This window comes from Podarcis raffonei, chromosome 9, assembly GCF_027172205.1.
Source record: "Podarcis raffonei isolate rPodRaf1 chromosome 9, rPodRaf1.pri, whole genome shotgun sequence".
Lineage (NCBI taxonomy): Eukaryota > Metazoa > Chordata > Lepidosauria > Squamata > Lacertidae > Podarcis > Podarcis raffonei.
In genome coordinates this window covers 3,578,597-3,599,944 of record NC_070610.1, presented here as the reverse complement: position 1 = coordinate 3,599,944, position 21,348 = coordinate 3,578,597, and the positions used below count along the sequence as shown (strand labels likewise).

The following is a 21,348-nucleotide window of genomic DNA, read 5'->3' as shown; positions in this document are numbered from 1 at the left end:
AGAATCATAGAGTTGGAAGAGACCACAAGGGCCATCGAGTCCAACCCCCTGCCAAGCAGGAAACACCATCAGAGCACTCCTGACATATGGTTGTCAAGCCTCTGCTTAAAGACCTCCAAAGAAGGAGACTCCACCACACTCCTTGGCAGCAAATTCCACTGTCGAACAGCTCTTACTGTCAGGAAGTTCTTCCTAATGTTTAGGTGGAATCTTCTTTCTTGTAGTTTGGATCCATTGCTCCGTGTCCGCTTCTCTGGAGCAGCAGAAAACAACCTTTCTCCCTCCTCTATGTGACATCCTTTTATATATTTGAACATGGCTATCATATCACCCCTTAACCTCCTCTTCTCCAGGCTAAACATGCCCAGCTCCCTTAGCCGTTCCTCATAAGGCATCGTTTCCAGGCCTTTGACCATTTTGGTTGCCCTCCTCTGGACACGTTCCAGTTTGTCAGTGTCCTTCTTGAGCTCCTTGATGCAGCTCTTCTCTCCTCTTTGCTAGATCTGACAAGCCAGGAGGACAAGGATACAAGTGACTGAAGCAGTCAAAGGGCCCTGAGGAGAGCATGGCATGGGGCACCTAGGTGAGCTGAGATGGCACAGCTGCCACGGAAGAGCTGATGCAGCGCCAGCTAAGGGAGCCTTCAGCTGCTTCTCAGCTCCTGCCAAGGCTTCTTCGGGGATTCTTGTCCCACACCTGTGGACCTGGCGGCGGAGGCCTATGGCTGGGTTGTGAGGGGGAGAGAAGGAGCCGTGCTGCGCACATGGGTTTGCCATGAAGCGGGCGGAACGATGCTTCTCTACAGCCAACAAGGCCTGGAGCCGGGACCCAGCCTTGGGGTTTATGCCGAAGGAGGAGAGGCTTCACCTCAGCCCGTCCCGGCGGGAGGCGCCGCTCGAGATCTCCCCAGGCCCCTCCCGCGGCCTCTTCCGGAAGCGGCGCCCAAGACCGCGAGGAGCAGCCGGCGCCTGGAGCCGGACGAGGCGGGCAGCAGCGGGCGCTCGCCGGCCCCCGAGCGCCTCCTCCGTCTCCTCCCCCGCCGCCTCGACGCGCCGCCTGCCTGGTCCCGCCCCTCGGGATGAGCTCGCCCGCCCGCCCGCCCTGCCTGCCTGCCTGCCTGGCACTGGGGCTCTCGCTGCCGAGGCGTCCGGCTCGCTTTCGCCTACCTGGCCAGTCGCGCGCGCCACACACAAGCAGCCGCTTCGCTTCTTGCGCGAGTCCGGCCGCCGCCGCCGCGCGCCTGGGGAGCCGATGGCACAGAAGGAGCCGCGCGGCCACTCAGCTCGCCGGAGCCCGGGACGCGGGGCGGGACGCGCCTCTTGCTTCCTGACCCAGGTAAGGGCTTGCCAGGCAGGGAACTCGGCGAAGTTCGCCCCAGGGAGCGGGCTCCGCCGCTCTCGGAGCATTCCGTGAGGGGAGCGGGGAACTAGGCTGGTCTCGGTGTGCCCGGTACACGGCGACGGGTGGCGGTTAGGATGCGTGACGGAGACATTGACAACTCCCTGCACCTCACCCCCCCCCAAATACCATTAAGAGCAGCATGAGGCAGGCGGACGCGGAGGGCTGGGCTGTGCGCTGTGAGGGAACAAGGTACGACTTGTGGGGGAGCACATTGTCGCGCGAAGAGCCGGCTTTGGTTTTTGCCGAACACGAGCCGGCAGTGTGCGGGGTGCGGGGAGCTCGGAGGAGACCCGCTGGCGGCGACTCTGCGGAGATCACTTTTCGCCGGAGCACCTGCGTGCGCGGCTGGGCGCGCGCCAGACCGGACTGCTGCTGCTGCTGCTGCTGCTGCTGCGGGGCGCGCGCTCGCGGCTTCCTCTCGCCCGCGGGGGGGGGGTCCCCGGCCTCGATCTCTCCTCCGCTTGACCCCCCCCCCCGGCCCCGTTGTAAGGGGTCTAAGGGAGCCCGATGCAAGAGGGGAGAGCGAGACTCGCTCCGCAACAGGCTCACAAGAGAGAGCTGCTCGCATTGGACAGGTGTATGAAACTGAAATTGCCACCAAACCGCCTTCTCCGGAACTCTGACAAATCCCTGGCATTTGCACAGCAGTTTTAGAACATCCCGAATGCCCCGCAGAAACGCTCAAATTGCAATTCCTGCCGGGTAAATCAATATTGCTGAAACTCTGAAACGAGGGTGGTTTGCCTGATGGCGAGTTTTGGGCAGAGGTAAGGTTAGAATTGGATAACTTTCTGGTTCCCAGCTTGCAGCACAATCCTAACCATTTGTACTCAGAGATAAGTCCTATAACTATTGGGGTGTGTGTGTGTGTGTTTCTCCCAGGTAAATGGGGTTAGGATTGCAGCCATTGTCCCTTAGCAGCGAAGTTTGGAGTCCTTTGGCCTTCTTAGATGTTCAGGTGGTGTGTAGTGGCAGCGGACAGCCACTTAGATATTTCTATGTGTCAAAGAGGAAGCTCTGTCCTTTATCCCCTGTGAAGAGAAACAGCCTATGCGTATCAGCATATTTGAAAGATAGCTGAGTTGGACTGTAGTCGCAAGAAAAGAAGGAGAGTGTGGTGCCACCTTAGCGAGCAACTATCAACTTAATGAATTAGTTGTGTAATTACGAGCTTTTCAAGCAGGAGTCCATTCTTTCGGGCCACAGGTATGGACAGATACATTCACATTCCCGCACACTGGAAGGTAGTAATCCATGTGAGTGAGGATAAATTCAGAAATGCTATACTTTGGGTGTTTTTCAGATGTATGCCTCAGATCTATGACCCAGCCAGGGCCCTTTTAAGGTGGCTGGTTCTGTCTTAAGAGTTCCCAAAGGAGCTCTTCCTTAGTCCATGAACTTGCTTGGTGATACTGCTGTCTTAGTTCTGTTATGTTTGGCAGTCTCCGTGCTGCAAATCCATCCTAAGCATATGCTGGTGGTTTTCTTCATTGCCTTCATGAGAGAACACAGTATTCTGAAGATGACAGAAGGTAAATTTCACACTCATCTTTTCATAAGCAGATGAATACAGCACCAAAAATTGTTATACAGAAATGAAACATGGCAAACCTGTTGTCTCAGTAGCCAAAGATTGAGTCTTTCAGTACTGTATATCTTTTCTTAAATTCTGTTTGGCTTAGCTTTCGCTATGCCCCCATGTTATGTATCCACATATGAGAGTTTGTTCAGATATGAATTTAAACTCTATGGTGCAGCTGTGTAACAGGATATAATGTCAACTTGCTTTAGGTCCAGTTAAGGCATTATTGCAATGGCAGAGAGACAGTAAAAATCCTGGCCTCTAGCTCTATTTTAACATCCATAATGAATAGAAGGTCAGATAATTTGGAATCACCCTAACTATTATGTTACCGCCACCTCTAGCATCAGTCTCCTGATGATGATATGCGATGTTAACAACAGTATTTGCATAGCATCATCTGTTCTAGCCTTTCAAACAAAACAAAGTCTGAGAAGCATTTTTATGTATTATTTTGTCAGCCACCATACTGCTGATAGTGGGCATTGGATAGTGCTGAAGTACCCTTTATCTGGTCCTCAGTCTGGGTGACATTTTTTGCACATTATTCTTGCGTTACGTTCTTTTAACCACAACCAGTTGTTCATGAATTCTCCTCTGCAGAGGTGCCCACATTGCCACTAAGAGACAGATAGATTTGGGAACCCTGTGTTTCTCTTGTGTGTAAATCCACCAACTACAGCAGAGTGCGATTTTACACATAGAAGATGTATAAACTTATGGTTAAAGGATTTGGGGTTTGGGTGCTAGGAATGTGAGAGTCACTGCAGTAGTGCAAGTTTCGATGGGTCAGTAGTCTGACTCTGTAACAGGCACCCTTATTATATGTCAGTGTGTGCAATATTTGTGAGGTCCTTGTTTTAATATAGCTGGTGTGCTTTTTTTCCTCTATGAAGAAGAAATACTTCTGTTTGTTTGTTTGTTTGTTTGTTTGTTTGTTTGTTAAAGAAACAACATTATTTGCTAACTTTTAAAAATGGCTCCATGGATGAGCATTGCCTATTTGTCTTTTTTCATTTTATTTATTACATTTCTTTCCTCCCTCCAGTGACCTCAGGGTAGTGTACCTAGTTCTTTCAGTTTACCTTTACAGCAACCCTGTGAGGTAGGCTAAGCGATGGTGACTGGCCCAAGTGAGCTTCATGATCCAGTTTGGCACACTAACCACAGCATTACACCAGCTCTTTTAAACTAATGCTCTCTGTGTCTTTCCTCACAGAGGTAATAGCAGCAGGTGTAGTGAGATTATATGGGGAGGAAAGGAGGAGCACTGATAATCTCAGAACACTTCCCTGGTTTCCAAAGTAGCTGCGTGGAGCTGATAATTCATTTCAAACAAACTTTAGATGAAAGCTCCTCTGCCCTTAGTCTGTCCCGCAGACATGATATTCATTTGTCAATTTGCCTTCACTAAGTTCCAGTTAATTCAGGGAGATGCTTTTCACACATATATTTATGATTAAAATGTTAATGTTGTACTTCACAACTTGGTTCTCGTTCACAAATATGATTGGATCTTTCTGCAAAAAATAAAAATTAAAAGAACACTTAGGATAAAACGTATAAGTTGAGTGGAGGGGGAAAGCCATGTTTTTGAAAAAATATTGTTGAGGAGCTAAGGAAAGCCTGTATTTTGGGACTTTTGCAGTACTGAAGTCAAGAGCATACTGCAATATCCCAGAGTTATTCTTAATGGGCTAAAAAATGTAAACCGCATAAAATGTAAAAGATGACATGATTGGAATCTTGCGTATAATAGCATTTAATAAATGTAGGCTCTTAATGGTACTTCTGCATAGGATATGTCTTATGTACCATAGCAGATGGGACCATAGCTGTTGGGAGGCTGTGCTGAAACAACATAGGGACATTCTGATCTTAAGTGTATTTTTCCTTAGGGCAGCCATAAAATGTCAGTGCTGGGACTTGTGAAACTCCTCAAATAGTAAATAGCCAAGGCTGTTTCAGACTTTAGCAGCAGCAAATCTGGATTTGCAACCATATAGAAAGTTGACAATATGTGGCTAATCCTGGCTTTCTGCCCTGTATTGTACACTCAAATGCAAAATCAAAACTTAATTTTACATGAGCCTGGCTGTGCCCATCTCCCTTTGAGTACAGTCATTCCCTACTTCCTTTCCTTATTTGAGGCAAAGCATAGTTTGCTGTTTCAAGTGAATTAGCAAGCAATGGATTGTCCTGCTCTACAACTAGCACTGGAAATCAGGCTCATGCACATGTCCCTAACATGTCCCTTGATTTGGTGTTACATCTGAACCACCTCATTGTTGGTCATGTTCACACCAGGATGTTCTCAAGGTCCAGGCTGTTGGCACACTACACTAATTTTACACCAGCTTCATTCACTACTACTTTGTTTCCAGGTTCGATTTTAAGTGCAAAAAGTAACCTAGTCCTGGGTCACCAACTTTTTTGGACCCAAAGGAACATCTGGAATTTTGAGGGACGCGCCATGACCACCAATCTCCTGGTTACTCCTCTCTTCCCAACTGCCCTCCCCACACCCCAAAAAGGACAGAAAGTTCAGACACACACTGCTTTTCCATGGGGTCTAGGTAGAAGCCAGATCTAGTAGAATTAAAATGGATCCCTTTGAATTCACAGGATTTTTACAAATTCACCATCATATTAAAGCTCTCGTTGGTGACTGCAAAATGCACTGTAAAAATGGAGGATCCTGTACTGTACTGTACTGGCAATACTGTACTGATCCTCAGTCTCTGAAAGTGTTGACTTCTTTACTTTATTGTTGTCCTTTGCTGCTGAAATGGAGGGGAGGCAAGTATCCAATCAAAATAGAATGGGAAAAGTGGGATATGAATAATAAACGTGCTAACTTTTCTGTATTTTATCCTGCCTTGATAGTTTGTTGTATTACACTATTTTATGGTTTTCTGTAAGCTGCCTTGTAAAAAAAATGCATTGCATAAATGATGTTATAAATATGTCAAACATCTTATGCACCTATAATGTAATATGTGCAGCAGTTCTTGGTGACAAACACAGATTTGCCACTGCAGAACTTCTGAAGTGACCCTTAGAAATAAGTCTAATTGCTTTTCGTGGAGACTGTTTCCACATCTCTTGCCTTTGTGCCCTGCCTGCTAGCATCTTAGAAGTATATGGTTGGCCACCATGGGATACAGGCTGTTAGGACTGATGGCCTCTGGGCCAGATTGAGCTGGTCTCTTCTTATTCTCTTAATTTATACACTTACAGCAACCAGGGAGTTCCTTCCTAACTAATTAGCCTTCTCATGGGTACAACTGAAAAAACTGTCGGACAAAATACTCTTGATTCTCGAAATGATTGGGTTGTATCCATCATTGCAGAAGTGGAGTTTGGCTCATGCAATACAACTTCCCCTTCTTGAGTTTCCCCAGTCCACACACCCCAAATCTCTTCCAGAGAGTCCCCAGTGCTGTGAAACACATTTGGAGGTGCATGGCAGGAGGAGAGGAAGGGGAAATTCCATTGTGCAAGTGGAAGTGTGTTGTATGAGTGGAACAGCATTGTTGGATGCAACCCAATGTCTCCTACTGTTCATTTCAAGAGCAGTTCTCTCTGAAAGTACTTTTTTGTGTTGGTTGTACTGCAAGTTCTATTTTTCTGCTGGCAGGGTTTTGAAACCACAAATAGTCCAATTCCGAAGTGTTCTCTTGAATGTTTTAAATATAGAAAGTATGGATTTCTGAATAAAACATGTCATACCAAACAAAATCTGCTAGTTGTTTGTTCTATTTTATTCCTTGAGAAGATAATAATTTACAAGAATCTGCATTTCTAAATGGGTCCCAATAAAAATACCATAATTTACAGTAACTTGTAATTATATAGGAAACAAATAAGCTATATTTTGCATATATCTTGTTTATCATGTCCTAGCAGTTGCACAAACAGCTGGCATTTGTATATATTTTCTTGCATAGGAAGAAAGTTAATATTTGAATTAAATAGAACAAACTAGTTTGGCACACCTACCAGTAACCCAGTTAAGCCAAATTGTAGTTAAGCCAAATGTCTGTTCAGGATTGGACAGCGCTTACTGAGGCACCAGGACAGTCTTGCTACTACTGCTTTCCTACATTATTCAGGCAATCAACAACAACAACAACAACTGTACCCTTCCATATGACTGGGTTGCTCCAGCCACTCTGGGCGACTTACAGTGGATATAAAACCTTAATAAAACATCAAACATTAAAAACCTCCCTTCAAATGTCTTTTAAAAGGCAAATAGTATATTTCCTTGATCTCTGATGGGAGGGTTTTTCACAGGGACCACTACCAAGAAGGCTCTCTGCCTGGTTTCCTGTAACCGCTTCACTGGGGTTTAATATACAGTACAATGAACAGTACTCAGTTCTGTTTGATGGAGTGGTAATCTTATTGCACCATTGCATTGTCTGAATGCGGACACCACAGTTGCATTCACAAAGACATATGTGATACCTTAAAGTACATTTCCCCACCCAATTGCATTTTCTGCCCAAGATAACACCAGAACTAAGTGTGATGATGAAACACACACACACTAAAAATTACACGAAGTTCCATTGCAAAAGGAACTTAATTCAGATTCATTTCATGCAAAAATGATAGGAACTACTTTGAGATGCTGTTCAGAAATTATTGAATTAATTCCATGAATTGGTTCATTTCAAGTACTGGTTTTGAAACTGATAAGCAATATAAATGAAGCTGGTATCTGCCTCCATTTGAAAGAGCCTAAACAAATATGATCCACAACACTGACGTGATTTACAACCCAGTTAAGCACATCATTTTAAAACTGATTTTGCCCTGTACGTTTTGAAAGGATTGGATTGGATTCTATCCATGTACTTCATTTTGCATATCAAAAGCCCCTTCCTGGATTTCATTGCACAGAAGCAGATCCAGAATGGGGCTCTGCTTGGTAGGAATCATGCATGGTCTCTGTGTGGGAAGAGGGCATGGGTTGCAATTGGTAAAATCTGCACCCCTTGAAAAAAGAAAAGACAAAAGTGATCAAGGCAAGCATTTACTCAAAAATCCTAAACAATACTCCTGACATGCATCGTTCAGTTTTCCCAGAAGAGTGACTGCTCTTCATTCTCATGAGGAAAAGGGAAACTGCTGTGTCCTAAGAAGAGCCCAGCTGGATCCAGCCTCCTGCTTCCTGGATGCCTGTTGGAAACCTTGAAGTGGGCCAAGATTGAAGGCATTTGCTCTTGTCCTGCTTTTGCTTCCCAGCAGCTGGTATTACTAGCTAGCATTACTGCCACTGAACCTGGTGGTTTCATATACCGTAGGTACCATGGCCATAAATTTGTGTAATTAATTATTGAGCCTTGCCACCCCAAAGGGTGATGCAGTTTTGTGAATAATCATAGTTTTTGCCATGATCCCCTTTTTATTTTGTCAAGATTTCTGTATGTGAAATGCTTGTTGATATTATGCAAAGCTGAGGAAGCAAATTTTTGTTAGATGTGCAGTTGTTTTGTTAGATGCACAATTGTCTCTGCAATGGGGGAAAATGAGAGAATGAGAGTTTGAGAAAAAGTGTGGCAAAGGTTAAAGGAATATTTAAGAATGTTTTTGATCTCTTAAAAACTGGATGCATATTTAAAATATTAATGGACTGTTCTGTGTATGCTTTTTCTAAACATCCCAATCCGCATCATATGCAAGCACATATCAGTGGCATTTTCAATAGCTTTCCACAAGAAACCTTTATAATTTAATTATGTGCTTATGCTATGTGAAGTAGTTCCTTTCATCCAGCCTGACTTGACCAACATTCACCAGAGTACCCGTTGCTGGAGAACATGAGTGGGGTGAATGCTGCTGTGCTCATGTTCTGCTGATGGACTTCCCTTAAGCATCTGGTTGTCCACTGCAGGAATGCTAGACCAGATAGGCCTCTAGTCTGATCCAGCGTGGCTTTTCTTATTTTCTTAACATTTGTTTTGCCAGAGTTTGTGTTTCTTTTTGAACGCCTCATTTGGGGAAAGGTTCCGCGTTCTCAGGGAAGTCTTAATGCCTTTTTTAAGCCTTGTTGACATGGCTTGTTAGCCATGCTTGCATTCTCTTCAGATTGATAGTACCTTTCCTACATCTCTGTGGTATGTGTTCTAGCCAAGCTTCAGTTTTGTGATTTTTAACTAACTTGCAAGCATTTTGGAGCAACTTGACCCCCTTGACTTTCCCTTTCAGCTACGTATTTACAGTACCGGTACTTAATTGTTCTTCTTCTTAGAAGTTTCATCTTTTGAAGTCAAACGTGATTGTGCTGGGCTTTCTTAGGAATTTTCCATTTACACAAATGCTCAGTTCCACTGCTCTGACACTTTACTGTGTGGAATCCCTTGTGGGAGTGTATTGAAGGGCTCACAAAAATACATTCCATGCTACCTACCTGGGTATCCATTCATTGCATGGGGCATTTTCTCCATCCTATCTCTCGCTTGTCCTTAATGAAGAGAGTCGTGTTAATCTTGATTTCTTAAATGCTTGTTAAGCACATTTATACATAGCCTTCCATATACTGTAGATTCATATATCATTTCTGAAGCAGCAGAATTACTGTCCTAGATGTTAACATCTAGTAAAACTGCCAGTGGCTTTTGAACAGAATATGAAGAAGGGCACAAGCAATTTGTTAACAATGCAGTAGTCATTTAAACATGCATTGTATTGAGACGTGGTGACCTCTAGCACTGGGCACACAGTGCTCTCAGCATTACTAGTGTTTCTCCAGTCATTTGAAAATCCATGGAAGTGAGTATCTGGCAGTGCTGGGTTTCAGCAGTGCTGCTGCTGAAAGTGCCAAGAGATTGTGTTGCCTTGTGGTTATGGCCACCACAACATAAGCTTTCAAGTGACTTCTTTTCCCCCCCAAAAATCATTTTTTTTAATGAAAGTTGGTAGGGATCCATTTTTCCCATGTCCAACACTTCTGGAAATGTTTTACTTCTAAATATATAACAATACTCTTAGTTGTGTTTGGTGCAGCAGATTAACATGGCTATCCCTCTGCATGTTATATTTTCCATTTGGGTTCCCAAAGACCCAAAGATACAATAGACAAGCTACTTGTGTTCACCTTGTGTTCATATTAAATGTTTGTGAGAATACAGGCACAGAGCAGATTTGCTTCTTGTAGCTGTGATCCTCACGAAAGACCTGAAATGGAAATTATGATATTCTAAATGTGTAGTAAATACCATATATTTCTCCCAGGGGTGGTTGAATATTCATAAGTGCAAGTAAGTTAGAGAAAACCTCTTAGTTCTTATGCTCAAGTAAAAATAATACTGAGCACAGGTGCAATATTTGAACTGACATTTATAACCTGCTTTTTTCTTTTCTTTTACGTTCCTAGTGAATAATCTGCTTAAGAAATACATTTTTGCGGAAAAAGAGGACCTCAGCTTCCTAGTGATGTTCTCTTCATGTCCTGTTTGCTGGTAGTACAAAAGAAGACTGGACCTTTGTCATGGCTGTTTTTCTGCTGGGAGCAGTACTGCTTTTTGTTCAACCTCAGGCCGTTCCTTCCAGGCCTGCTGCCAGTTTTAAAGCTGAGGCTGCTACTCAGAAAGAGCCCTTTAGGAAAGGGGACCTCAAAGAGAGCATCCACCTCAATGGGACACTCCAGCGGCTTCCACAAACTATCATCATTGGTGTACGGAAAGGTGGAACAAGAGCTTTACTAGAGATGCTAAGCCTCCATCCGGATATGGCAGCAGCAGAAAGCGAAGTCCACTTCTTTGACTGGGAAGAGCATTATTCAAATGGATTGCAGTGGTATGTGAGCCAAATGCCATTCTCGTACCCATACCAGATAACAGTGGAGAAAACTCCAGCATATTTCACTTCACCAAAAGTGCCTGAAAGAGTTTATAGAATGAACAAACTTATCCGATTGCTCCTTATCTTACGAGACCCAACAGAGAGAGTGCTGTCGGACTATACACAAGTGTTTTTTAATCACATGCAAAAACATAAGCTATATCCTTCCATTGAAGAATTCCTGGTTAAGGATGGTGAACTCAACATAAACTACAAAGCGATAAACAGGAGCTTGTATTATTTTCACATGCAAAACTGGCTGAAATATTTTCCTCTGGATCACATTCACATTGTTGATGGGGATAAGTTAATCAAAGATCCTTTCCCAGAGATAGTCAAAGTAGAAAGGTTTCTAAATCTCTCACCTCAGATAAATGCTTCAAACTTTTACTTCAATAAAACAAAAGGCTTTTACTGCTTAAGGGACAGTGGCAGGGATAGGTGTTTACACGAGTCGAAAGGAAGAGCACACCCCAAAGTAGATCCAATCTTACTTGAAAAGCTACACGGATATTTTCGTGAACCTAATCAGAAATTCTTTGAGCTTGTTGGCAGAACATTTGACTGGCACTGAGTGTGGTCCTAAGTTACAGAGACAAGCATCTGGTGTGCCTAAATGCTCCAGGGCACATTTAGAAAAGGAGGGCATTGACGATATAATTTATTTGTAAAATCTATGAATTACTTCTGTACAATATTAGAGTCATAATTGCCATGTAAGCTAGTAATATTTTTCTACTTGTTAAATTAAACAGAAACACTTTTTGTAATGTTTTTCATAGTTAACACTGTATTTATGTCTATATGAGAAAAAACCTATTTCATGAAAGAAAGTATCTTGAGATTATGTGGATATAAAATACATACATTTTAAAATGCAATATCTGCTTCCCATTTCCCCAACTCCAAGGTCTCAATGACACTTCATATGATCTTCATTAGGGTGGTATCACAGTGATTTAAAGAATTTTTAACCAATCTTACAAAAAAAATCATTTTACTGTAGTAGTATCATGTTGACAATGGTTATCAAAGCTTTTCATCATGAGATTCCCAGGCCTAAGAAGCACATGGTTGACTCTATGGGCAAGCACATTTAAATGAGGAGAAGCCACGGGCAGAGCTTGCTGCTCTCAAAGGCAAAGGATTTAGTCTCTCAGTGGACTGTTGTATCCTGAAGCAAAGTGAGCAGAAGAAACACAATCATCTGCAAAAATGGAAGTTTTGTGGTTGGCAATAAGAAGATGGACAGCACTCTCAGAGTATAATGGCCACAGCTTTATTTATCATTACACTCATGTCAAAGCAGAAGATGGAATAAAATGGTCAGTTAACTAAGCTCTTAGCTAGCATGGGTATGGGACTGGCTTTCCATGTAAAAATTGTTTCTAGGTGGTCTTCTCACACCTGAGCACACTGCCTAAGGGAAGGTTTGTGCATACAATTCAATGAAGAAATGTCCTGACCTCACAGTTCCCTAAAATTTTTATGATGGTAACTTAGACACATCCAGCCTGGTGACCCTGTTTACAGGTGAGCCCCTTGCCCTGTATCTTAACACCCCAGCACAGCCACAACCATGGATGACAATCTACACACACACATGCTCACCTGCATCCTACTTCTCACATCTAATACCTTTATCACTATGTCTGTGACTAGATTCTGCAGGTACACATCACATCCTTTGGAACAAAGGTAAATGCTGCCACACACACACACACAGAGAGAGAGAGAGAGAGAGAGAGAGACCTCTGGCAGAGGTGAATGCTGTATCCGAGCTGTCTCAGGGACATGTGCCAGTCCACCACAAAATTGTGTGCCCTTTTGTATTCCTGTAGAGCATGTTGATATCTGGGTTTCCTAGCCCTCTGCCAAACCTTTGGGGTTATCTTTTACTGTATGGCAAATATTCCTGGAAACAATTTGACAATCGTCTCAAAATCGAAGTGGCCATGGTAGCCAATGTCACATTACCTTAACTAATGGTGCAATCCTAATCATGTCCAGTCCTACCCATGGCAATTGACCTTACTCCCAGGTACAGGGGCTTAGGACTGCAGCCTCAGTTATTTCCCTACAAGAGCAATGCTTTACAGTGGCATTCAAAGCTTCCTCACTCCATTCCTCCATTTACCAAAGCACAAGCCCTAAATTGGGGGCCATGTTCACTGGAAGTTGGGTGGTTTTCTGCCCAGAAGAGGAGGGCATACTGCCCAAAATGCATACCCTCATGGGATAAGGGGCCTGGAAAAAGAGAGGCTCAGAGTCAGTGGCCTACCCTGTTTATTCACCACATCCTTTGGCCACAACTTGGTCCCATTGCTTGGCATCTCTTTCTGCCAAGAGCATTAATGGCTGGTGTTCTCAGTCCAGCCACCATTGCAGCCCAAATACAGAGAGAGTTTGCTGGAAACTTACCCTGTGATAGAATAGTGCTTATATGTTTTGCCTCCTATCTTAGGTTTACAATTGTTAGAAACTTGCTCTTGGAAGAAAGAAAGAAAAAGCTGGAGATTTGGTTTATCCTGGGAGTGTATCTGGTATATCCCTGGACACCCATATGCTCAGCTGAGGTCAAATAGCTAAGCAGTCATGCAATGTGCACAACAGACTTGGCTGTCCAGACATTGCAGATCTCATGGTAGCCTCCTGGCCCTCCCACACTGATCAGGCAAAGGAGTCGAAGCCCTCGGCAAAGACTGGCTGCAGTTAATGCCTCCCTGTGCCATCTCAACAGTATTTGGGCAACAACTTCCCTCTCCTTAGCAGGCAAATACTTCTTAGCAGATACTCAATATACTCAAATCCTCCTTAGCAGACAAAAGACTGAAGTGTTTTGGTCTCGCTAGGTGAAGCACTCACTGCCAGCAATGCATCCAAGATTGGCTACCTCCCACCCTTATTTCTTGGAGCTTCTCTAGACAAGGAAGTCTCACCAGACTGCCAAGTCTTCACAAATAGCCTGCCTGCTCACCAGACACTCTCACTGCGGGCATTGCTACAGGTTTGAATGAGAGCTGACTGGCACAAGGTCAATTATTCAACCCTGAATGGGGAGGCAGAATGCTCTGCTACTCATGCTGCCCCAGTTAAGAAATGGCCAGGTTGGCTCAGCTATGATCAATCCCAGCAGGGTGAATAATCAAGGGGGAACTAGTTTTTCCTATAGCAATTATGTATGACTTGTGCAGAGATTTGCCTCAGGTTTTGAGAAGTGTGGCTTTATATAAAATGGTGTAAACCTGTAGATTTCCTTTCATAGCCATGTGGAATCTTTGACAGGCTATCTGTTTTTTGGAACACAACCTGCAATTAATGGCTTAAGGCATGCATTTCATTTTAATATTTATTTCATCCATATGTATGTAAATATGAACAACCATGATTTTTCTTCATCTGGTACATTTCTTCAATCCTTTGGTTGGTTGGGTTAGATGCTGCAGTTTATTCCAGCACACTTCTCCTTTATCTGAAAGAGACCAGTCCATACATTGCTGAATCTCAGTCATTGCAAATAATCTACAGTATATTATGCTAAAGGAAGCCAATAAGAGAGATCTGGGTATGCACAGAAAAAGATATGAGTAAAGCTTTGTTGAAGCACTAATTAGTAGTGATAGTTTTTAGTTTTATTATTATGGTTCTAATTCATGCACCGGACAAGATATGACAGTGTTGGCCCTTCATATATATTATGATGTCACCTTCATATATACACCAGGAAACATCTACTAGAAAGCTCATATTTTCTGCTGACTGATTCCTTTCAGATAACACTCTGCGAGCAAAATATCTACCATATTTTCATTAAATTTGGGGAACAGAAACTGGTTTTTGAATCAAATCTGGCCCATGAGCTACCAACCAGCAACCTCTGTTCTAAGTTCTTATGCACATGTTTCTTGTTAAAAGGATTTGACCATGCCCTTTCCCAAAGAAATCTAAAGCAAACTGAGAATGGAGGAGTAAAAAGAAATAAGTCATATAAGGATTGTGCAAATTAAAATGCGTAATCAGTATTTATCAGCTTGACAGCTGCAGCACTCCAGGTAACATTTGCATGGCCAGAAGATGAACATCTGTGTAGAAAATAAAAAGTTCTGGAGTTCCTGTTTTCTCTAATGCCACAATGCATATTTTGACTGCACCATCCTCCATTTGCATGGGGTCCTTGCCACCTTCTTTGCTTAAGATTGATGCTGGGGGTGATGATCAGTGTCCACAAATTTCCTGCAGTAACTTCAGGAAATACGGAACTGTAAGCAGGTACTTTGTCTCAGTCAACAGTATCTAAGAACCAGGAATGGATAATGAACAAAAAGAGGAGAGGAAACGATTGTATAGAGTAGAAGGTAACTCAACCATGTTGGGCCAAATGGCCCCATGGCGCTCTGTTGTCGACTCCATTTACTGTACTTCTAGGGAGCTTTTGAAGTGATCACAATTGTTGCTGGGTGCCTAAATTATTTTTTAAAACCTGTACTTGTATTATCTAACGTATCCAGAATCTAGGGATTGCCCCAGTGGATAATTCAAGAGGGGATTATCTGGTCACATATACATATACATATAATCAGTAAATTCTTAATCTTCCGTCCTTTTCGGCACAGCATGACTAAGAAATGGAACTCATGTGAACAAGACTGTGTAAATGAAGGACTGGGGCCAATGTAGACAAATGCAAGCTTGGTTTCTAATGACTCCTACTGAGTTTAGATAAATCAGCTCCAGTCTTCTGAGACAGGGAATTGTGTCCTGCACCATGTCCTCGAATACACCCTTTTATTTTCTCCCATATGAGTGAGCGGCTACCATTTGCTGTCGAGCAACAGGCTGCAGTCACTTTTGGGGTGGGGACAAAACTTTTCCACCTCGATCCTTGACACTGAAATATGAACTTTCATTTGGCAAAAAGGAACTTGTAGCAGAGGAGTATCCCTCCACCACATGGATGATAATGGCAAGTATTTTGGAAGAGCATCCGTAAATAAAAGCAGTTGGGAACCATCTACTTGTGACTGAATTGTTCTTCAAATTCTTTTTCACAAGCATTCTTTTCTTAAAATGTCTGAATGCTGGGTGATGCAATGGCCACACTTTTGTATCTTTTTAGTTGCGTTGCCTTGAAAGATACTTTGTTACTATTTGATTTGATTGTATATGTAAGCAGATAACCTTGACATTTTTAAAGAGTATTTGCTGAGGGAATAAACCTCTTTCTAGCCTCAAATAGTATATTTATATACTTTTAAATATAAAATATTTATATCCCACCTTTCCAGAAAGTTCAAGACAGCTAATAAAATAAATTAAAATATATAAAACTGCAATCAAGTTACAAAAACACTAAATATTATTATTTAAGAGACAGAGCAGCAAAAACAAAACTACCCCCCCCCGCAAGAACAGCAGTAAAAGCCCATCAACCAAAGTTCTCTAAAATCACTAGATCTGCTGAAGCTTTTGAAAGCATTTTGGGATGCACAAGTTACATGAATCATAGCAGTGAACAGTAGCTTTATGTCTGGAAGCAGCTGGTCTTAATCGGATGTTTTATACAGAGCAAGCAGAATGTGACTTGGCCAGCACTTTAATACCACCTAGTGCGGCATATAATTGTGTGTTAGCTACTGCTGCATTCTGAATGATCACCCAAGGCAATTCTAGTTACTTAGGAGTAAATCTTAATACTGATGGGACTTACTTCCAAGTGAACAAGCAGAGAATTTCAAACATTTGAATGATAGCGCTGTGCAAAATACAAATACTTTTGCCTTGTTCCCGAGTTCCCCAAACTGAGTTGGCTGTAGTGTCACCAGGGTGCCCGTTCTTGTAAGGCAAAAGAATATAAGTGTAATAAAGAATAATATTTGGTCAGATAATCCACAAAACAAAAAGACAACATAAAACAGAGTCCAATAGGATTGCTTGTCATGTTGACTAGTGGCAGTATCCAGCTAGGTAGACTTCACATACCTCTATTGTGCTCCATCCACCCTTGTTCAATGCTTGCCTCATTCTATCTTGCGCTTGACTTTGATCACCTCACCCCTCTATAACAATCCTTGGCTAGGCTTTCTGTATCTTGTCGTGTCCATTCAATTTTCTTCTACTTTCCATGAAGAATCTCCACTCCCACATTCTTTTCTACCTGTCCTCTCCCCCTTCACATTCTCTATCTCTTCGTGCTTTTCCTTTGTCTGCTACTGATCAGGAATTTCCAACACACACACCCCAACTGTGCACATCTGCTTCGTATGTGTGTGTGTATCTCACATAACAGTAATGTCCATTGGCAACACCATCATATTTCCTCTATTTCCAATTTAAGTCTGTGTGCACTTCTGCAAATGTAGCCAAAAATGGCACCATTTGCAGGAGTACCAAATGCCTAAGGCATCTTCTTAAATTAAAAGGAGGCTAAAACAAAAGGAGCTAAAACAAAAGCAGCAGAAGACAGACAAATGTAACACTTTGAAGCTGCCTGGACACCAATGAATCTACTTGCTCAACAATTCTTTTTAAAGGGTGTGTGGCTGTATGGACAAAGCTCTGTCCCTAATCCAGGTATTCCCTGCCCAGCCATCCGTTCAGGTCCTCTCTGCTCATTATGCTACCCTGTGTTCCTTGGGTAAGGTGCAAATGAACAAGTAGCAAGAGACACAGAACCCTTGATGGTTGGTGTTGTGGACTAAGCTCTTTAAAGCTGGAGCACAACAAATGGCAACTTGGTCTTTCGCGACTGCTGTCCGCAGTAAAGAGCAGGTTTTCACAGAGAACGCTCCAGAACAAAAGAAGAGTGCTTGGGTATGGATCTTTAAAGCATGGAACATACCTGGAAAGCATGGAAGAAAGAAAAGTGAGGACAAGCCCTGATTGTTAAGTTTGGATAGTGGAGATTGAGGTTCAAATCTCTAGTGGCTGACTGAGCAGTGAAGCTACCCATAAAACTTGCTCTCTGCCTAAGATCTGCTGAAATCCTCTTTAGTGATTTCTGCTCTCATGTGGATTTATTCCTTTAAAAGCCCATCCTTTCTAACATTATTTTTTAATGCACATAAGTGCCTAATGATTCATATATTTAGTCCCCCATTGACTGCGAATAAAACGTTTTTATGAATAAATGGCTAGTAGCCTACAGGAAGACAAGAAAAACAAGGGAAGCTCCCTTTCGACCAAGAGATAAAGAATTAGAAATCTGTGTAAGGTGTGTGTGTGTGTGTGTGTGTGTGTGTAACTTCTGTGAACTAGATGGTGTGTTGCTGACTCAGCCAACTGAACACAGCACAAGGTTTGACAGCTTTGTTGAGGGCTTCTGTTCTATGACACCCAGAAGGTATTTATTATTGAATATGGGTGTAGGGTGCCTTTTCATATATTTTCATGTCGTCTCATGCTGGTGTCTGTTTGATACAAACATCCTAGCAGGACCTTTTCAAATTTAATCTGCTTTATTCATTGGTATCAGCTGAATGAGTAAGAGAAAGTAAATCTGAAGGAAATGTAACAATGGGCAGGCAGAACAGTTTATTATTTTCACAATAATTTCTTTCGGTACAGTTGCTTTTATGGATCTTCTCAGTAGATATTCATATAAGTATAGGCATTGTTGTTGTTGTTGTTGTTGTTGTTGTTGTTGTTATAAAAAATCTGGTACTATGCAGTGGTAACAATAGCAGCGGGACACTCCTTGGAGGCCAGATCTGCTGCCTACACAGTTGCCCCCTCCATTGCTCCCGCACAGTAGCCTCTTGGTGAATAGGGGGCACTGCTGGTCTCCTTCTATCCCTAGGGAGGAAATGGCGGGAGTTGCCCTCTGGATTCTCCTGGCCTCTGCACCCTTCCGTCGTGATTCAGAGCAGCCCGCCCCCCACCCCCTGTGACAGCCTTTGAGTCCCACTTCAACCATTGGGTAAGGCTGATTTGCTTCTTTCCCCCTTGTTCCTGATGTAGATCTTCACTCACGCCTCCTACCCTTGGGAAGGTCCACCATTTTGTGGTTTGCCTCAGGTGCCAAAATGTATTGGGCTGGCCCTGCTGCTACCCAATCAGAATCTGGCAGTGAGGGGAGCTGAGGGTGTGGAGGACCCTGAGAGGTCTACCTATGGTTGGACTTCTATTAGAGCTGCTTGTCACTGCGTCAACATTTGCTCACACTGCCATGACAAAAGAGCTTGTTCACTAGATCTTTCTGGCACCCTCAAATTAATTACTCCCCTTTCCTTATATGCCCTGCCTGATGAATACATTGACTAGAGGAAGCCACAATGGAAGCCACAATTGCTACCCTAAGAGAAGCACCAAAATCCATAAGGTTTGGCTACCTGGATGTACATCTAGTTAACTCACTTCAGAGTATGATTGGCATTACCCATACATTTCACATATGACAAGTAAAGATGGGGGAGAAATGTGGTTTAGTTTGCATCTGTAGGCAAACCTGCCTCATCTTCACCTTTCCAAACAAGAGGCAGACTTAAATGCAGCTGTCTTTTGAAATTCACTTCTCCAAATTTTACAGTGCTGTTCTCCAGCCAAGTAACATGCACAAAAATGCACCTGTTAGTGAAAACAGCCTGCAAAAATGTGTAGATTAGGCAAAGGGACAGACAAAAATGTGTACATTAGGGGAAAATTGCACTAAGATGTTGCTGAATTTTCATTAGAACGTTTTCTAAAATCAATCAAATCAATCACAAATTCATGTAGACGTGGTGAACATGGCTTAAGGACAGAAAAATGAGAAACAGAAACCAAAACTGACAAATTCACCCATCACCAGTGACAAGACACCTTTTTGTAAAGCAGTACAAAACCAACTCCCAGGAAATGTTAATATCGCAGCAGCATAAACCTAAAATTCTGGAGCTGGTTTGTTTCTTCTGGTAGGTTCTATCCACTCTCTCCACAAAGGTTAATAGGGATACATCACAAATAGCTGCTCTGACTGCAAATACCTGCATCCCCTTACCTTCATCCTGATTTCTTTTAAACATGCACATTGCGATGTCAAACTATGTAAAGCAGGAATGGGTAGTCTGGGGCGCTCCAGATGGCATTGGATTCCAGTTCCTATCAGCTTCAGTCATCAAGGTCAAAGGTCAGGAGTGATGGGGGTTGGAGTCCAGCAACACCTGGAGGACCACAGGATCTCCAGCCCGGGTGTAAAAGCTGTTAAACTGCAGGCATCAAGTGTTGCTCCTCATCTCCTGCAAGTGGTAACCTGCATAACCTGTGCAGGTGATTTTATGTGTGAAAAATGATGCTTTGAGGTTTTTGTATTTTGGCTGTACAGGGCATATAAAATATGGGGAAGGGCTCTGTGGGATCTCTTGGAAGCATCCTAAAAGTCTGGGGATGACTTCTTGCAGACAGGCCCCCTAGAAGCCCTTGCCAAATTCAGTGAGAAGTGGGCAGTGTTGCAAATGAATGACAATTCTCTGATTCTATGAATATGGGCAAACTGAAACTCCTTCATTCGATTGCTATATTTATTACAATGTAAGAATTTTATTGTATTTTAACATATGAATCATAGACATTCAAATGTCCTTGAAAATGCCAAGTGGAATTTTAAAAACAACAAGAGCTGCAAATGGTGGCATCCCTTATTTGTAAACATTCCTCATTTGTAAAGGCATTCAGAAAATGTTGTTGTTGTTTAGTCGTTTAGTCATGTCCGACTCTTCGTGACCCCCTGGACCAGAGCACGCCAGGCACCCCTGTCTTCCACTGCCTCCCGCAGCTTGGTCAGACTCATGTTTGTAGCTTCGAAGACACTGTCCAACCATCTCGTCCTCTGTCGTCCCCTTCTCCTTGTGCCCTCCATCTTTCCCAACATCAGGGTCTTTTCCAGGGAGTCTTCTCTTCTCATGAAAGTATTGGAGCCTCAGCTTCAGGATCTGTCCTTCCAGTGAGCACTCAGGGCTGATTTCCTTCAGAATGGATAGGTTTGATCTTCTTGCAGTCCATGGGACTCTCAAGAGTCTCCTCCAGCACCATAATTCAAAAGCATCAATTCTTCGGCTCAATTCATGGATCAATTCATGGATCACTGCCTTGCCGTGGCGAAGGGGCTTGAAGAACTCAGAGAAGCTATGAACTATGCTGAGCAGGGCACCCAAGATGAACAGGTCATAGTGGAGAGTTTTGACCAAACGTGATCCACCTGGAGGAGGAACCGGCAAGCCACTCCAGTATCCCTGCCAAGAAAACTCCATGGACAAAGACAACAGGCATATTCAGAAAATAGATATTCCTTTAATACCTGCTATTTTAATATCTGTTAATAATGATATCTGGCAGGGCAAATGTACCATTAAGTAGCAGCAAGGGAAGTGTAGAGGGAGCATAGTATAAAAAATGTTTTCCAGTTCTCCTTGGATTATAAAATGGATTTATAAGCCTAGGAGAGAGAGAGAGAGAGAGAGAGAGAGAGAGAGAGAGAGAGAGAGAGAGAGAGAGATATGCATGAGACTTCTAACCCTAAAGCTTCTCTGTTGGCATTT

General features: G+C 43.1%; 1 protein-coding gene across 1 annotated transcript; it reads left to right on the top strand.

Annotated features, from left to right (window-relative positions):
- Positions 1–1,156: 1,156 nt before the first annotated feature.
- HS3ST1 (heparan sulfate-glucosamine 3-sulfotransferase 1) lies at positions 1,157–12,175 on the top strand. The gene is made up of 2 exons (XM_053402049.1): positions 1,157–1,335; positions 10,371–12,175. The coding sequence occupies exon 2, from the start codon at positions 10,485–10,487 to the stop codon at positions 11,409–11,411; it is 927 nt and encodes a 308-aa protein (XP_053258024.1). The 5' UTR covers positions 1,157–1,335; positions 10,371–10,484; the 3' UTR covers positions 11,412–12,175.
- Positions 12,176–21,348: the final 9,173 nt, after the last annotated feature.